Here is an 18,749-nt window from a genome sequence, read left to right on the forward strand (position 1 = left end):
TTCATAGCAAGCTTGCTTTTTTTACCTTTACCCATGGCAGAGACACAGAATAAAGGGCGGAGCAAATTAGGGTCTCACAAAAGTGGAAATTGACTATGAAGTAAGAGGAGTGAGAAAAATTACAACTTACCCTTTCACTTGGCCAGAATTAACCTACGAAATTGAGTAGTCAATTTGCCCTTACCATGGCAGAACTCCCTTGCAGAGTAGTAATGGTGATGTGAAAAGACAGAGTGAAGTGAAGAGGGAAGAGAGGAGAGAGAAACTTAAATTAGAAGGGGGTAAAATTGGAGGGTAAAGTTAGAGGGAAAAAAGGGGTAAAAATAATAAAAGGGGGGTGTGACCGGAACACATGCTCCTCACGTGCAGGACAACACCCGAAACCAAGTCAAAGGTCGGAAACCGGGCTAAGGTGTGACCTCGCAAAAAAAAAAAAAAAAGCGGTTTTAGGTGTGTTTTTTTTAAAAAAAGAAATTATAAGGTGTTTTTTTACAAAAAAAGTTGTTATAAAAGGTGGTTTTTTGCAATTTTTCCTTATTTAATTGCTAGTTTAGTTATTGTAATATGTGAATTTGTTTATTTCACTTGCTAGTTTAATTTTGTATATGTGAACTTGTTGATTTAGGCTAAATGTATATTAGGGCTTCTAAAAAGTTATAGTTTGATTCATGTCTTTAAAAATCCAAACAATAACAAAGGAATTTATGGAGTTTTAACTTAGGAAACAAATCCAAAAAGGTTGGGACTAGGACTATGAATCAAGTTCATTCTTTTGTTTTGGCCTAAATCTTTTAATGTGAATAATGAAGTCAATCAATTCACCTTAAGAAGCGAAAAAATTCACTAACCAATTGTAAGCAAATGAAGGTGTATATAATGGTGTTGAAAAAAATGGGCAAAATTACCAATCCAATGTAGCACTAGAATGGTTGATTTGGTTAATTATTTTCTTACCTAATTTGGTGGAGTTTAGTAGTTGATTATGTGACACTTTAATTGTTCCCAGATAAAACCTTCATACACACTACCCGCCTAAACTCAAACTTTTTATCTAATCAAATAAATATCTTAATTTAATCTTAAAAGACTCTGAAAGTTTAATTTTTTAAAAAGAAACGAACTCTTATATATGGACTTGCTAGTCACAAAGAAATTGGGCTGTCGATGAACTGGCCTACAAAGAATGACGAAATGTAAATTCGTGAATAAAAAATGTTAAGAGGAAAATTGTTTCAGGAGGAATCTCGAAAGAACAATTTCTAGGCATACCTGGTTTAAATAAGGATCGCATAAAAAATGGCATAAAGTGGGAGAAAAATTGTGAGTCAAGAGCCCACCAACTCCTAAAAACCAAGAAATGGAATAACCATATAATAGAGAACTTCGAGTAATTGGGCGGTACGTGAGCCTGAATTCACATCGGAACGTTTGATATGAACTACTTCAGAAATTTTAAAAAAACTAATGTGATTAGCGGTAGTCGTCATCAGAGAAAACATGTGCGAGGTTTAGCTTAAAATATAAATTTGATTGAAATAAAAATATAACGGGGTTTAGGCGAAAAGGAACCAATTTAAGAGGATGGTCCCACTTTTCTTGCGTAAAAGTGCTTATCACTAAACTACCTTACAGGAATAAGACTAATCTAGCTTGAGACAAGGTTTAGAGAAAGGTAACATTGGAGAAAAGAAAAGCGAGACCGTACTGCTATTTTAGGCTTAAAGTTTGACAAAAAGTCAAATCGATAATAAAAGGTTATGTTGGGTCAGCAAAGTGTTTTCGCTGTTGGTCAGTGGGAGGTAGACCTGGCAAATGGGTCATTCGGGTCGGGTCATTTCGGGTCAGCTAACATTTGGGTTGGGTATGGGTATGGGTCGGGTCGGGTTGATTCAGGTTTCGGGTCAACTTCGGGTCATGAATCGGGTCCAATTCGGGTCGGGTCAATTTCGGGTCAAGTATGTTCGGGTCATATTCGAGTTAGGTCAAAATCTGGTCGGGTCATGTTCGGGTCGTTTCATTTGTACATCAAGCTCAAATCAATAATTTTATACGCAGTATATATTTTGTTATTGTTATAACAAACACTACCAATTCAGTTTATGAGCTTATCTACGATTAAAGATGAACAATTTGAGTTATTTTTGGTACAAGACATTTTAAGTTCAATTATAAGGTAATTTTAGTTCAGGTTATTTCGGGTATCAGGTTTGTTCGGGTCACTTTCGGATATCGGATCTGTTCGGGTCAAACAATTCGGTTCAATTTCGGATATCGGGTATGTTCGGGTCAAACAATTCGGGTCGGGTCAGTTCGGGTGTCGGGTCAGGGTCAGGTCAACTCCATTTTCGGGTCGGGTATGTGTCAAGTCGGGTCAATTTCGGGTTTCGGGTCAATTTCGGATCAATGTTTTTGGGTCAATTTCGGATCATTGAGCGGGTCATCGGGTCTGAGTCAGAATTGCCAGGTCTAGTGGGAGGGGAGTACAACCTTGACCGCGTGCCTTTTCCATCCATATTAACCACTCACTCATGTAGTCATCCAAATTAACTACCGCGACATGACACCAAATTATCTTCAACTAGTTCAAGTAGAGAGTAAGAAATAAATTTTTTGGGCTTAAAACGAAGCGGTTTGGGTGATCTAGTCTAGTACGAGTACTGAACAGTGAACACTCAGCACTTTTCTACTTCTCCGACGAGAGGTTGCCGGAATTGCTATTGTTTTGGAAACTCCGACACTGCTGCCACTTTAGTTGATCACACCTGCAAATTTAGGGTTTTGGCGGATTCATTTTATTTTCAATATGAATATGAATATGAATGTTACGGTAAACTCGTTACCATCATCTTCATCTTCATCTTCATCTTCATCTTCATCATCTTCGTTTTCGAAATTTCTAATGGCAATGCAATGTTTACAGGAGGAAAACCAGGAAATTCAATTAAAAACCCTCGAAGAACTCGCGGATTCTCACCCAGATGACCCTTCCCACCAGTTTAATCTTGTAAATTTTCTCTCTTTTTTAGGGTTATCATTGCAATTTTTAATTTTGTTGGATTTAAATAACTGTAGTTTCGCCGAAATTAGCTTGAATTGCTGATTGTATGAGGCTGGTTTCAGGGGAAATTGATTTGGGAAAGAGGAGAAGAATGGAGAGAAAAAGCTGCAGAGCATTTTCTCAAGGCAGCTAAATTGAATCCCCAAAATGGGGAGGCATTCAGATTTTTAGGTCATTACTATACTTGTGTTTGTTTGGATACTCAGAGAGCTCTCAAATGCTACCAGCGTGCTGTTACGCTAAATCCCGATGATTCGCAATCCGGGGTTTGTTCTCTTAGCTTCCAATGCCAATTCAATTTATCAATTATGTCTTGATTAACAGTTATGCTTTCTGTTTTGTTACTGCTTTCTAGAATAGAATTTAAGGTGCATTTTGTTTGGTTTTATAAGGAAGCATTGTGTGATTTACTGGACAAAAGTGGAAAAGAGAGCTTAGAGATTGCTGTGTGCAGGGAGGCGTTCGGGAAGTCACCCCGTGCCTTTTGGGCATTTGCCAGACTAGGTTTGCTGATGGTAAATATATATATATATATTTTTTTCGTTATAGTTGTTCCTTTCGCATGCATCCTTGAAGGAAAAAACAATCAAACTTGAAAGAGAAGATATTGTTTATATTGAAATGCATTGTCCTTATATGTTGGCATATACATACATATGTTCAGGTGCATCAAAACAAGTGGTCTGAGGCAGTTCAGAGTCTTCAGCATGCCATCAGAGGCTATCCAACCTGTGCCGATCTCTGGGAAGTCTGTATCCCTTTTTATACTTTCCATTGTATCTCCTTTGTGTAAATGCATGCACCTGATGTTTTGTATTTATCTAGCCAAATTGACTTTACTTCTTTTCCTTCAGGCGTTAGGTCTTGCCTATCAACGACTTGGCATGTATACTGCTGCCATTAAGGTACACCCCCTTCCTTCTACTTTTTTTTTTTTTTTTTTTTTTTTTTTTTTTTTTTTTGTATAAATTTAATATTATTGGCTTGTCAAATAAAGTGATTACTGGTTTTAAGTTCATTCTGTTATTTCCTCACATATGACCTCAAATGTTTCTACCTTTTATAATTAGGCTTTTGTGCCATGCCACAGTCATGTGTATATGTTTAAAAGAATTGTTTATCTTCTGCCATTAAGACACAGTATGTCAGCATCTTTATTGCATGGAAACACAAACGCACAATTGCTGAAGCTCATTTCATACTCGTAGGGAATGTGGAAACTCAAACTTGAGCAATAAATTAATAAGTTTGATTTTGCTAATTTTGTTAATTTTAAGAAATGTGAGAAACATAGGGTCACTTTGTGGCTCTAACTATCCTTGAGTAGTCTTTTTTTATGTAAAGAAAACGTTCCACCCTTAGTTTCCCTGTGTCCAATGTAACCTCGGTGGGAGGTTGCATGTTTTCCTAGGCCAGTATATATGTCAGTCCAATTGATTTAAAACGAAAGAGTTGCCTCTGTTTTTGCCTTATTTTAAACTGAGAATTTGAGTAATTCCACCGAGAAGCTACATACTTGTGAAGCCTAGATGCCTAGTGCTTAGAGCCATACGAAATCTCTAGCTTCACGCACTGAATTTTAAAAAAGGTAGCAAGAAGAAGGTTGAGATTCTTATTGAAATGTGTAATTGCCTTGGGAAAGAAGTAATGATGTGATTGACTAAGTGTGACTACTTTTTTAGATGTCATAATTCCTTTGACAAGGAAAAAAGATGCTAGTACTAAGTACCACAAAGAGAGTATTCTCCTTAAGAAACTAATGAAAAATATTGCATGCCAATCTCATTAAATATCAACCAAAGCTAAGCCCTGGAAAATACGTGTAGAATCGATTTTTTAATATTTGATTCCTGCTCTACTCTAGCGATAGGGACTTTATAAATCTGTGACTCGTGTGAGTCACAGCTCCCCCCTTCCCCTCCCCCCACCAAAAAAAAGTTGATTTCAGCTTGATCTTGAAAGTTGTTGGTGCTGGACTGCTTGTGCTGCTGCTAGTAAGTGTTGTAATATGTATATATGTTTGCATCTTCAAGTTTTCCTCTTCATACATCTACTAATGAATTGAATATATGCTTTCTGCAGTCTTACGGGAGAGCAATGGAATTGGAAAATTCAAAAGCCTTTGCTATGATTGAGACTGGAAATATCTTTCTAATGCTTGGTTCGTATCGGAAGGTATGTCTCTGTTTAAAAGCTTTATCTTAAAAGAATTTAATGCATTAGTTCAAATTAAAGGTTGGATGACATTGTGAGTTTTGCTTATGCTATCATTGCAAACGTTCTTACATTGTACGTCAGTCCTTCCAAAACAGTGCATAAGGATTTGACCATCGCTCATCCCTTTTTTTTTTTTTTCAAGCATGTCTTTATTACAAATGCAACCGTAATATTGTGTCATTTTGAATATACTTAGTGCATCAAAGAGGTTAAGGTGTCATTTGAAAGAAGATCAATGAAAGACACTAGTTTGTTAGCTTAATTTCACGTCAGCTAAAGAAAAACTCTTTAACATTTCTACAGAGTTGTGGCATGAAAGAATGTCTTTTAAACTAAATCATAGTAGCCATTTATTATTATTATTATTATTATTATTATTTTTTTATTTTTTTTTTTTTGAAATTTTGTCCTAGCCAAGATTGTTTCCAAAATTGACAAATTGGCTAGGAGATGCTATTAAGCCATAGGTGAGCCAGGCCACTGAAAACCCTTTTAGGCAGCCTATTCCATAGACAAGCCACTGGAAATGTAGAAACTGATGATTTTAGGTTTTTGAGCTCTCAGAACACAAAAATCTGGATGTAGGCATTGATATGCTCTCCAAATTTACTAATTGTCAAATAAAAGTTTCTCAACAACTCATCATTGCAAATTCCTCTAAGGGGCGTTTGGAATGTGAGGGTAAGGGAAATAGATGGTCTGGCTATTTTAGTTGTTTGTTAGGCCAAATTTACTAATTGTCAAGTGTTAGTTAAGCCTGATACTTGATGTTTCTTGATTAATTGCTGCATGTTAGCTCATGAGTTTTTTTTTTTTTTTTTTTTTTTTCTTTGTTTTAAGTGATATATACACTTGGGGTCTGTATAATTTATATCTTTACTATTTCAGGAAATATAAATTTTCCATCTCTCTCTGAACTCTTTTGTGTGTCCTTTCCTTTTAGGGAATTGAGCAATTTCAACATGCTCTGGAGATATGCCCTCAAAGTGCATGTGCACAGTATGGGCTGGCTTCTGGGCTTCTTGCTCTATCACAAGAATGCATTAAGCAGGGTGCATATTCATGGGCAACATCTCTATTGGAGGTTCTTGTCTTTTTTTCATGAATAGGAAGATGCATTGAGATTTTTCTTCTGATAACATAGTTCCCAATTGTTGCAGGAGGCATCTGAAGTTGCAAAAAATAGTGCTGTTTTGACCAGTAATATGTCATGTGTATGGAAGCTACATGCTGATATACAGGTAATTGTTTGAGCTTCATCTAATATATATAAAAAAGGCACAATAAAAAAAAAAAAAAAAGTTCTAACCCCTTTTTGGTTGTAATTATATTAGCATACCTATGCAATAATAATATAATCCTGATTTTTTTCTACTCTCAAATTTCATGTGAAGTAAGTTCCCACAAAGGGCAGAGGCATTTGTTTGGACAACTATACTTGTTGTGAAAATTTTACAATTTGCAAACTTGGACATGCAACAAGGAGCTTTTTCCTGTTTCTGTGTGATATCTTGTGATAGTGGAGAGATTTGAAATCACCTATTTTCATAATTATAAGGAGAGGTTGGATTTGTAAAAGTTTGTATGCATGTCTAGTATTTATGTTATCTGTATTGAATCTTTATGAATTGAATCTTCTAGTAGATTCTCTTATCGCAATTCTTTGTTGAATAGGATAATTATGGTGTATCTTTGGGCAAGTGATACTAGTTCTAAGATCAACCGCCCACAATCACTGCTGTGTGCTGTATGACTCCGTCCTCAATGCTCTGTCACCATTCTTTTCCTATACCATCACCACGTCTTTCCTCTTATTTTGATGACCATTCTTGCTCTCTTTTATGTGTTGCCTCTCTCTTCTTTGCCTGATTTTATTTTATTCTAATGATCATTGAAATGCTATGTTGGGTACAATAAAATCCTGTTTTAGTTGTACATTATATTGAAGTACTTTTCAAATTTTAACCAGTGGTTAAAAGATCTTGCTAGCACATGGCGCACTTAAATATTACAATACATAGTTATTACGTAACCTGGATTGCCATCATGAGAGGGGGGGAATCAAATATGATTCAGTCTTCTGCATGTTTAATGCAACTGCAATTAACTTGTGCTGGTTACTAAATGCTTCTTATTTTGTTTTGCCAGCTTACTTATGCAAAATCATTTCCATGGACAGAAGGTGGTAATCTGAAGGGCGAGGAAGCCTTTTCTAGGTCTCTTCTTTCCTGGAAAAAAACACGCCAAATAGCTGCTGTGTCAGCCAAATGTTCCTACCAGCGGGCTTTGCACTTAGCTCCATGGCAAGCAAATATATATATGGATGTTGCTGTGGCTCTTGATCATGTTTGCTCTTTACAGGGGAGTCATGAAACTGATTTGAGCTCCTGGTAAGATTCTCCGTTCTGCTTCCTTTGAACTTATCTTTTCCTTGCTTGTTTCAGTTCTCAAGATGTCATTTAATTCTTGACTTCATCATCAGGAAAATATCTGAGAAGATGCTGTTAGGAAGCTTGCTACTTGAGAGTGACAATCATGAATTTTGGATGGCATTGGGATGCATGTCTGATCATAGGGCATTGAGACAACATGCCTTTATCCGAGGGTTGCATTTGGATGTATCTCTAGCTTCTGCATGGGCTTATCTCGGCAAGGTATTTCCTCAGGCACTCCTAGAAGCATATTTAACACCACTTTTCTACGAAATGCACACACACACCCAATTAAATTTTGGAGAATGGATAGGGAGTTGTGGCTCTATTTCCAGAATATCTAAAAAGAAGGAATTATATTATTCTTTATTATAGTACTGCTATTACACATGAACTTCTAACATTACAGGGATATAGCCATTATATGTTTGTAGTAATATGTTTACTTTTTCAATTGCTGTTTGTTCAAAGTAATGTGTCCCCAACATCTGAAACCTGAAATGCAGAAAATCTGCTGCAGGTGATAACATAAGTGATACATGAGTGAGCGCCATTAAGGGGTGCACAAGGTTTTGATTGAGTGGATTTCCTTGCATGTAAGAAAGTTATTTTGTGAGTTCTGCTGAATGTAGTAGTTTCTTGTTTCCCACATATCATTAGTACTCTTTTGTTTTCCTCTTACTCTAACAAAGTTATATCTTAAGCAGTCTTTTGAGTCATTAGCCTAATACTCCATGGATGTGTTAATTTATTTCGCTTTCCTTACTTTTTTGAAAAAAGACTCCGTTTGCTGGAATGTATGTAGTCATTATAGAGCTAAAAGTCAGTTTTTAAATTGTAAAGCAATAGCTATCCTTTACTTCTATTGCTTTAAAATTTCGTACGCATTAATGAGTGTTAATTCATTGATTCTGTACAATAGAAGGAGCCTTGTGCACTGCGTTGGCGGCTGTTTGGAATTCTTTCTTCCCTAATCCCTATGGAAGATGAATGATTTCATAGTCCAAAATGAAGCTAAATAGTTCCGTCCTGCATAATTTTAGTTATTGTATAGGCTTTTGACATTTGAAAATTCAGCACCGCGTGGCTCATGCCTATTTTGGATTTGTGCAGTGGGTTTTGCTTTGGACTTCTCCTCTTGAAACTTCTAACTCTAATGGTCTTTATGACGTTGAGGCTTATGCTTTGGATGTTGCTTTTTATAGCTATACAAAGAAGAAGGTGAAAGCCAATTGGGAAGACAAGCCTTTGACAGGGCTCGAAGTATAGATCCTTCTCTTTCATTGCCATGGGCTGGCATGTCAGCAGATACGCTTATCAGGTACTACCTCCTTTTTTTTTTAGTGCATTGGTTTGGCTGGCACTAAGTTTTTAAAAATTATAGAATAGAGATAGTGGGGTAATAGTTTATAAAAAAGTAAGGGATGTGAGAGGAGATTTACTAGAAAGGTAAGAGTGGGGACCATGTGAAGAGAGAGATATAATAAAAATATACTACTAAGATAACATGTCCAAAAAAGGTAGTGATGCACTAAAAAAAAAGTGGGAGTAGCTCTTTTGGGTTGTGCTTGTTTGTCCGACTTTTATTGATGTTTTTACCTGATTCTTCTTTTATATGATATTCCTGAAGGGAAACTGCATCAGATGAGGCTTACGACAGTTGCTTACGAGCCGTTCAAATATTGCCTGTAAGTTTATCAGTTCATACATGCTATCTAAATTACTGGCAACAAATGTTTTTCCTCTGGAACTTCAAAGAATATTGCAGTAATCTTATTTTTGATAGGTTATTCATTTTATTTTACTTTATAAATATTTTTCCTCCGTCAATAACATTGTGATGTGATGTACCTGAGTGTTGTAGTTATAAATTTCGGTTTTTCCTGCTTCACAGCTTGCTGAGTTTCAGATTGGCCTTGCAAAACTTGCTCTACGTTCAAACAACCTATTATCTTCAGAGGTATGATGAAATTCTAATGGATTCAATTGGGACTGGGTAATTGTGCTGAGTGCTAGGCTGATTGTTTCAGTAATCAAGTTTCACATTTATTTCCCTCATTATTGCCCCAGGTATTTGGATCTATCAGGCAAGCGTTGCAGTGCGCTCCTTGGTATCCTGAGTCTCATAATCTGAATGGGCTAGTTTCCGAGGCACGACATGATTATCAATCTGCTATCGTTTCTTATCAGCTAGCACGTTATGCATGGAAGACTTCTACACTTTTCTTGTCTCATTCTCATTTTGTTGATATATCAATTAATCTGGCTAGGGCACTCTGCAAGGTGTGTGTATATGTTGGCTTTTCCTGTAAAATTTTTCGTGTGCCCATTTTTCCATTTCTTTTGTTATAGATGTGAAGAAGCTGCTCTCATATGATAACTGAAAAAGATATAAAACTGGTGATTAGGAATGGCAAATAATAAAAAAATGTAAATAAAATTGGGAATATTGGTTCATTCTAATATCGTTCAGAAATGATTTTTCATGAACCAAACATTTGTGGTTTTGGGTGGACCCAGCGGGTTTTTTTTTTAAAAGATTATTTTTTATATAACAAATACAAGTATGTTATTCATTAAGAAATTGAAAATTAATTCTATCTACTATTTCATGGTATGGTAATCAATGGAAGGAGAACAAGTACGCGGTATACTAAACTAGGAAACCGAAGAGAAATGATTGATCTTACAATAGTATAACATAAAGAATGCAATGAGAAGAAGAGTATTGGAGTAGAAAAGAAAAGTATTCTTTTGTGGGCATTGAAAGGGAAAAGGAGAACATGTCATGGGGTAACACTTTTATGGTGATTTTGTGGTGTCTGGCCAGAATATGCGAATCTTCTCAGGAACTGCTTTTACTAGTGATTTGTTTTGGGATAGAATAACCATTTAGCAATTCTGGGGCCAAGGCAGTGGAGGCCTTTTAATTCAGTGAAGGAAATTCATCAGTGTTGAATATTTCAACCTTTTTTTCTTTGGCTGATTTGAGGACAATTTATCCTCTGCTCTTGACCTCTTGTGCTTTCTGCTCATAAGTATATCTTTTTTGGTTATATAAAAAAAGGAGTTGACCTTTTCTTTATATAAAGAAAAAGTAGTGAACTTTTTCATCATAGGTTCATGGGATTTGTGAACTATTTTGATTGCTTCAACCCTACTATTCACCACAGCAGGTTGGGGTTGACTGTTATGCTGGTTGTTTCAGTTACAATTTTGTGTTCAAAATCCTAAATTCTCATATTGATTTCAGGACAGATAAAATGTTTCAAGGTCTATTAATTATATATTGTTAATGTGAGACCAAAACAACTTCAAATTTGTTTTGCTGTTAATATGCCTTGTCTTTTTCATTATATTTAATCCTCATATCGTTACCCTTAGAAGCCTCGAATAGATAAATCATTCGAAAAAGAATCTTTCTAGATTTCTCGTGATTGTGATGCTTTACTTCTGATACTATGAAATGCTTATATGAGTGTCTGCTAAAACTCTCTTGAAACATGTATTTTTGTTGCAGGCAGAAAATGTACTAGAAGCTGTGCAAGAATTGGAAGATCTGAAGGAAAGAGGTTTGTGTTGTCAAATCGTCTGCCATCTTGAATTTCCTTTACAGTGTGTTAATATTCTCCTGTTGCTTCTCTCTCAAAGCTGATTCTGAATAATAGTTGAATCTGAAAATTTGCCTGAAATTATTACATCTTCGTTTATTATAGAGAATGTGATTTAGAAAATTATATGTTGTAGAGTCGTTGGGCTTCCCACCTTTACTTGCTGGTGTTTAAATTTTACCATTCTATATTTTGATAGGTAGCTGGTAGTCTGGTATTTATGTGTGCATTAACTGAGTGTTTTTAATGAGCATTTTAGGTTTTCTTGACGTTGAAGGCCTTCAAGTATATGCTTTATCATTGTGGAAACTTGGCAAGAATGATATGTCTCTATCTGCTGCTAAAGATCTTGCTACATGTGTTCCCACCATGAAGCTGTCCACTGCAGTGGCATCTATTTCTTTAATTTGCTGTCTTCTGTACTCCATTTCCGGGGTAGGATCAACTATCAATAACATTTTGCAAATGCCTAGGGAGCTGCTTCAGAGTGCAAAAGTCAGTTTCATCATATCTGCTGTAGATGCTGTTGATCAGAGCTGTCAATTACAGTCTTTAGTCTCAAGTAGCCGCCGTATCCTTTCAACACAGGAAGAGATTATGGAAATGCATTTGCTGATTGCACTAAGTAAACTAGTATGTTTTTTGTCTAGTGTTGTTTCTCTTGTTTGTATTATGATTTCTTTGTTCAGATTTTGGGATTCTATTACTTGGGCAGTCATTTATGGTGTGAAATTGGTAAACTGATGAATTACACAGATAAGAAATGGAGATGGACATTCTCTCAGTTTACAAAGTGGCATAGACCATCTTAGAAAGGCATTGCATATGTACCCCAATGGAATTTCTATAAGGTACATCACTTAAATAGCTGTAATATTTAGATTTATGTAAATTACTGTTCATTCCCTATCTGGGTATATACTTTGTAAATGTTATATATATATATATATATATATATATATATATATATATATATTGTGTATATTTCTTGCTATTTGCTCCTGGTCTATTTTTACTCAAGCTTTTTCTCAAAATGCTTTCTCTGTTTTCTTATTTATGTAACACTTCTATATACACTATACAATCTCTATTTTTGGCTATTTTTTCGCTAGGAAATCCATAGTTATGTGGGGTCTTATTAGATCCATTTTGATTTATGCTTTCCACTTATATTTTTTTCTATTAATTTCTAGTCGTTGATTATTAAAGTTATAATTAGTTGAAGATATGCATTGACAAGTGTGTAACAAGTAGTGGTTTATCTACATACTCTGTTTAATGATACTTGTGCTTTCTACGCTTCCCCTTAAATGGAAATGCCACAATACTTGCTACCTAGTACTACTTTCGAAAAATTTTACACCTTAAAAATACAAAATTGCCTTGATATTAAAAGATAAGGACCAGATTTAGGGGGTTAAAAGGTAATGTTGACTTGCCAAAAGTTGGTCCCTTTCTATCTCATTCTCTATGTAGCAACTATTTTGAAACTGATGATTTATTTTTGACAATGGGCTTGTTTAATATGCAGGCTGTTTTGATAATTTAATTCATCACATTGTAGTAATTTTGAACTTAATCAAGGTGCCATAAGTTATGTTTTGACTTAATGAGAATGGAGCTGCCAGAAAGTTTAAAAATTATATACTTTATGCATTATAGAAGAGCCATGGAAAGTTTGTAGAGTGGGCTGAAATGAGAAGACTTTGTCAGTTCATCTTTTGTGAGTTATGTTTAAGAGGATTTAGAGTATGCTTGGTGCTGTCTACAAGATGGCAGCTATTAAAACAGCTTTAGCAACTGGCCATTTTAAGAGTTTAATAATTAGCTGATGGGCCTATAAGGGTTTAAATGCTAGATGTTTGCATCAACTTGCAGCTGTCCAAAGAAGATCAATGTGAGAATAGATCCTATATGTCATAGTGACAACAAACAACATAACTAGGCATTTTATGTGGAGCTCTATCAGGAGGCTGCTGTTAGATGCTCAAGACTCATGGGGATATTCCTGTAGATTTGTATCTATGTTGTTCTTGGTGGACTGGTGGTCCTATCTTATGTCTCAATATTTCAGCATCAAAAATTTTCTTGTAATGTTGGGGAAACAATTTTTCTTGTTATAATTTAGATAAATTATTATTGATTTTTAAACAAATACCAAAAAACAACGAACTCCTTAAATCCCATTTCAACTGTCTGTTTTTAGTTCCAAACAATAATCAAGCCTACATTGGCAATAAGAATGGATGATATCCCTTATCCTTTATCGATTTTCAAAGCATGTGAATCGCCCCATTAGTTTACTCTTATTTCATACTTGCTACTGTTGCAAGTGCGTTTCCTGTTTAAGGCTTCTTCTGCTTCTTTTTTTTTTCTTTTTGGGTGATGAGGCTTAGCTGCTTGCAGAAATATGCTCGGATATCTTTTGTTATCGCGCAAACAATGGGAAAACGACCATGTTGTAAGGAGGTGCTGTGCTGTTGTTCCGTTTAACTCAATAAAGCAAGACTTCAGATCTGCGCATGAAATTATTGGTGCCGAAGCTGTTGCTTGTCATGCTACTTACAGCTGCAAATCGAAATACTCTCTTTCAACATGTAAATACCAGAATGTGCATGGTGCATCACTAATGGGGTTAATGCAGAGGTATGATGTGTGTAATAAGTTTTGAAATGTATAAATATTTATTGTTAAGACTAAGCATTGCAACAAGACCATCTAATTTCTATATTGTATTCATGTCAACTAAAATGAAGCAGAGGAAGTATTAGAATACTGTTTGGTTTAAACTACAGCTGTCTTCTGGAAATACTAACTTACGAACATTAAATTCTGAATGTAGAAATTAGATGGTCTTGTTTAATGTTTTGGTGACTAGTTGCGCTCTTCAATATTTATGTTTTGGCCGGGTCCAATCTTATTCAAAAATTTTTGGAATTATATAAGAATCTAGGCCAAAAACAGGTGATGATAGGCTAGTTAAATAGTGTTGTGACAATCATTTCTAAGCATCTTTGCACACTCATACTTTCAATTTTTTGATTTACTCAAGCTGAAATATCGTGGCAGCTTGTAGTTTTCCCATTTTATGTTGTGGTTAAGATGTTTCATATACATAAGTTATACCCAGGAAATAGTTATATATAATGTAATCAGGATATGGTTCTTGACTTCACTGACGATTAACAGGTCTTTGAGCTAGTGATATTTGTAAAAATTTCAGTCTGTTATATCTATTGGTGCGTACATCAATAGATCTTGTTTATTTGAGCTATAATGTGGTATTCTTATAGTCCATTTACTCTTAATATTTAGTCTATCTTTTCCGAATCCTCTTATAAGTTTATAATTAATGTGTAGATGGCTTCGTCTTGAACCTTGGAACCATAATGCTAGATACTTTCTAGTACTTAATTTGCTTCAAACAGCATGCCAAGCAAAATGTCCGCAACACCTTTTGAACGTGCTCAAGCGGATGACTTCTGTAGCTGTCACGAGTCAGTTATCTTTGAATAAGACATTTGAAAGATATAAAAGATTTCAGCTGCTTCTGTGTTCCTCTGAGCTCAATTTGCTTGGTGGAGATATGTCAAGCAGTGTTTCTCTTGCAAGGGATGCATCAAACCTTTCGCTTTCTGATGCCAATACCTTTTTTGCCCATTTACAATTATGCCGCGCTCATGCTGCTGAAGATAACCAGACAAGTCTCAATGTAGAGTTTACAAAGTGCTTGAAGCTTAAAACTAATTACCCTATTGGTTGGATTAGTCTTAAGATTATTGAATCTCGTCATAGACCCCAGAATGGTTCCACTTTCTTAGATTCAGGCTTTAGAGATAGTATTAAAGAGATCAAGGAGTCAGAGAATTCATGGTTGGCTGTCTACAAACTGTTTTGTGGTTTAGCTTCTCAATGGGCTCAAGATTTTCTACGTGCAGAGGAGTTCCTTGCTGAAGCTTGTTCACTAGCACCTACTGAGAGCTGCTTCTTCCTGTGCCATGGTAATAAATTGGTTGCATTACTGGCCTTCTAAAGCTTTGTTGTTGTTGTTGTTGTTGTTGTTGCTGTATTAGTCTGTTTGGCTGTGCTCACTTTCTTTCTCAAACTTGGTACATCTGTTAGAAGTTAGAATGAGTATGTGAAAGAATCTTATTCCCTGTTTTCTTGACCTGAATGTTGCTGAATGTAAATTATTCTAGCTTATCTTAAATGTTTTTTATTGAAATTAAATTGTATTTGCTGAAATTAAACTATTTTTACTGATTAAATCTTATTTTTACTAAAATTTAATTTTATATTGGTATAAGATAATTTTTACAAATTTGATATTAAATTTGTTTTTTAAAGTTACTGATTAAAGTTCATTTTTATTGTTTAAAACTTATATTATTGAACTAAACTTATTTTTGTTGAACGAACATATTTTTGCTGTATGTATTTACTTTATACTGAATCGAAATTATTATTACTCAATATTATTTGTTTTGAAAAGAGCCTTAATGTTTCCGTCTTCAATATTGTTGATAGAGAGAAATAGAGAATATGAGATCTTGAAGATGATGATTTTAGTTGACAGATAGTAAATATTCTTGAGAAGATAGTACCTTTCTGTTGATAAATCAAATATTAAGATTTTCGAAAGGTCACTAATAAATCTTTAGTAATTATAATTGTTTTTTATATTAAATTTAAAGTTCTTTTTTCGTAAAAAAATTGTGTAATCAAATGTACTCCCTTCGTCCCAAAAAGTCTCATATCACCTTTATCTATTTATTTATTCACTTTTAATTAACCAAACCCCCCTATCAACCCTTGTTTTATTCACTTTAACTCTTCCCCTCTTTTTTTTTCTTTTTTCTATATTCATCTTTAATCAACCAAACCTCAATCTTCTTGTTATGTTCACCTTCCTAAAAACTTGTGCAAAGGCCAAATGAGATTTTTTTATGAAAAATGCGGAGGGAATATTTGATCAAAGATTAAATGGAGGTTGTGCAAAAGCTTGCAAACAAAAGAGAAATGCGGGAGTATGATTACAAGCAAATAAGATTTAAAAAGGACGGAAGGTACCTGTGAGTCTGTGACTTGAGAATGGACTTTGATGGTGTGAAGGAGAGCGAATCAGCAACCCCTCAACTGTAACAGATTTTTTTTTTTTTTTAGATGTTCCATTAAAGTTGTCAATTTTGCTTAAATTTCTTGTTGATCCTTATGGTATAGGCTGTTTGTGAAATTACTGGGTACTATATAACGTTTTGCAAATTATAATAACATTTTAGTGCTGTTTTCTGAATTATAGTTGCTTAATTAGTTAATTGGAGGGAAAAAGGGCAGCAGCATCTTTAGGAATGTGATTTAATGGCTTTAACATGTTTTTACTCAAAACATGTTTTCCTAGTGAGTCCCCACCTGTTTTTGTACTATCAAATGACATGAACAGTTTTTTTTTTTTTTTTTTTTTTTTTTTTTTTTTTTTTTTTTTGGGTTTAAACTTAAGTAGCCAAATTATACATGATCTTGCCCTACTATATTTAGTTGTTCTAATCCCAATTGTAGGATTTTGTCACCGGACTTGCTTCTTTTGATAATTAGTTATTAGCACTTTAGCAGTAGTATGCGTCTTAATTTGTTTTTGTTCTGTTAATAATATATACTAACTTATAGTTTATAATTTCAAGATTGAGTATCTGTTGTCCAACTATCTGAAATTATCAACTGTATTTAGTCAAATAAAGTAAATAATTAGACATTTTTGTCAAATAAAATTGTTTCTGCATTGTGCTTGATTTCGTATGAAACTTAGCTTAGAATCAGCATTTCTATCTTTTTCAGCTGCATCTGATCTGTACTTTTGATTTATCTCTACAAGCTATACTACGAGGAATTTCTGTGGCTATTTAAGTCCATTCAATTCTCTGTTTTTCTGCATATCTTGTTCTATCTGATTTAATTCTGCGGCCTGTCAAATCATCTCCTTTGTCTCCAGGTGCTATCTGCATGGAGCTTACAAAAATGCAATACGGCTCTCAGTACCTGACAATGGGTATAAGAAGTCTTAAAAAGGCACAAGGGATGTCCTCCATTCAATTGCCATTTGTTTCCCTTTTGTTGGCTCAAGCAGAGGCAAGCCTTGGATCAAAATTGAAGTGGGATAGTAACCTCCAATTGGAATGGTATTCTTGGTCACCAGGTATAATTTGTTAATTTAATTTCTGAGTTGATATGCATATGTTATTCTATCTTCATAATTGCCCCCCCTTACCAAAGTTGAAGGTGTGGGTATGTGGTCTAACCTTGAACCTTGATATTTGGTGGTGAGAAGCTCAATTTATTGAGTTTACACATGATTCCCTGTCCTTTGGGTACACTGTTAAGTGCAAAGTAGATACTTTCACTTTCTGCTTACTGTAATGGTCCATATGTTTGTAGCAGAAGGAATCATCATTGAAGCAGGGAAGCTTATATGAAATTAATTTCCTCTTGCCTTGTCTTTTTTCCAGAGACGAGACCTGCTGAACTCTATTTTCAAATGCATCTGCTTGCACTTGGGTCTGGAACCACATCTAGTCAAGATTATGGAGATCCGCTCAACTGGGTTCTTCGAGCTATTCACTTGAATCCTTCTTGCTTGAGGTATTGGAGAGTCCTGCGCAAGCTTGCTGAGTGAAGTCTTAGCACATAAGCGGTTAATTCAAGTATATTAAGAGCCATAATATTGGTATTTGTATTATTTGTGTTTACTGGCTTCAATTATACTTGAGCTAGAAGACACAGCCCCATCAAAAGTGTACATTCTTGTATCAGATTTCTCATCAGGTGTAATCGGTCAGTGTTTTGATTTTCCTTGTTATCTACTCTTTTAACTGTAGTAGTTTATAAATAATAGTCAGTTATATTAGGTTTTTTTTTTTTTTTTTTTTTTTTGAGGTCAGTTATATTAGTTGATGGCTCATAATGGACTGTATTATCGATTTTCATTGAAGTGAAGGCGATTTCTGCCTAATGTATATACGAGTGTCGAGTGATTGAGTGGTGGTAACTGTTTTCTTCTGAGCCTTGATTTTCATATAAATATGGAGCAGTGTTTGTGACTTCATGTCAATAATAAACAAGCCTCCCCACAATTGCGTAACCAATCACCAATCAATTAAATAGAGGACACCTTGAGTTTTAAGTGTTAAATAATCAGTACCTCAGTATTATCACCAATTCACACCGAAGGATCAAAGACCAATTGGTTGTATTAGATATTAAGATTATCTTATCATATTATCAAATGCTCATTAATATTGCTTTAAATCTTGTGATTATAGGTATTTAATATTTTTGGTGAATTTGTTTTTTTTTTTTTCATTTTTTGATTAGTCTTTGTGATTTGCAATTATATAGTAATACATGTATTTTCATATTTATAAGATGGTTGCTAATAGG

General features: G+C 34.8%; 1 protein-coding gene across 1 annotated transcript; it reads left to right on the plus strand.

Moving 5' to 3' along the window:
• The first annotated feature begins 2,568 nt into the window (after positions 1 to 2,568).
• On the plus strand, positions 2,569 to 18,391 carry LOC145592532 (tetratricopeptide repeat protein SKI3-like). Its single transcript, XM_081649032.1, has 22 exons — positions 2,569 to 2,827; positions 2,921 to 3,004; positions 3,121 to 3,324; positions 3,451 to 3,573; positions 3,723 to 3,806; positions 3,913 to 3,963; positions 5,141 to 5,233; positions 6,219 to 6,359; positions 6,436 to 6,516; positions 7,424 to 7,665; positions 7,758 to 7,929; positions 8,913 to 9,028; positions 9,338 to 9,395; positions 9,602 to 9,667; positions 9,778 to 9,990; positions 11,228 to 11,279; positions 11,578 to 11,951; positions 12,075 to 12,169; positions 13,725 to 13,964; positions 14,679 to 15,319; positions 17,305 to 17,508; positions 17,819 to 18,391. The coding sequence occupies exons 1-22, from the start codon at positions 2,804 to 2,806 to the stop codon at positions 17,983 to 17,985; spliced, it is 3,525 nt and encodes a 1,174-aa protein (XP_081505158.1). The 5' UTR covers positions 2,569 to 2,803; the 3' UTR covers positions 17,986 to 18,391.
• Positions 18,392 to 18,749: the final 358 nt, after the last annotated feature.

The sequence above is a fragment of the Chenopodium album genome, chromosome 18 (assembly GCF_948465745.1).
Source record: "Chenopodium album chromosome 18, dcCheAlbu1.1, whole genome shotgun sequence".
NCBI lineage: Eukaryota > Viridiplantae > Streptophyta > Magnoliopsida > Caryophyllales > Amaranthaceae > Chenopodium > Chenopodium album.

What these genes read in the sequence shown, in the direction of transcription:
- LOC145592532 (XM_081649032.1), top strand. Translation starts at nt 2,804, where the DNA reads ATGAATATGAATATGAATGTTACG. An exon ending in CCTGTGCCGATCTCTGGGAA is followed by an intron (nt 3,807 to 3,912) that starts GTCTGTATCCCT and finishes CTTTTCCTTCAG; the next exon opens with GCGTTAGGTCTTGCCTATCA. An exon ending in TCAGCAGATACGCTTATCAG is followed by an intron (nt 9,029 to 9,337) that starts GTACTACCTCCT and finishes ATATTCCTGAAG; the next exon opens with GGAAACTGCATCAGATGAGG.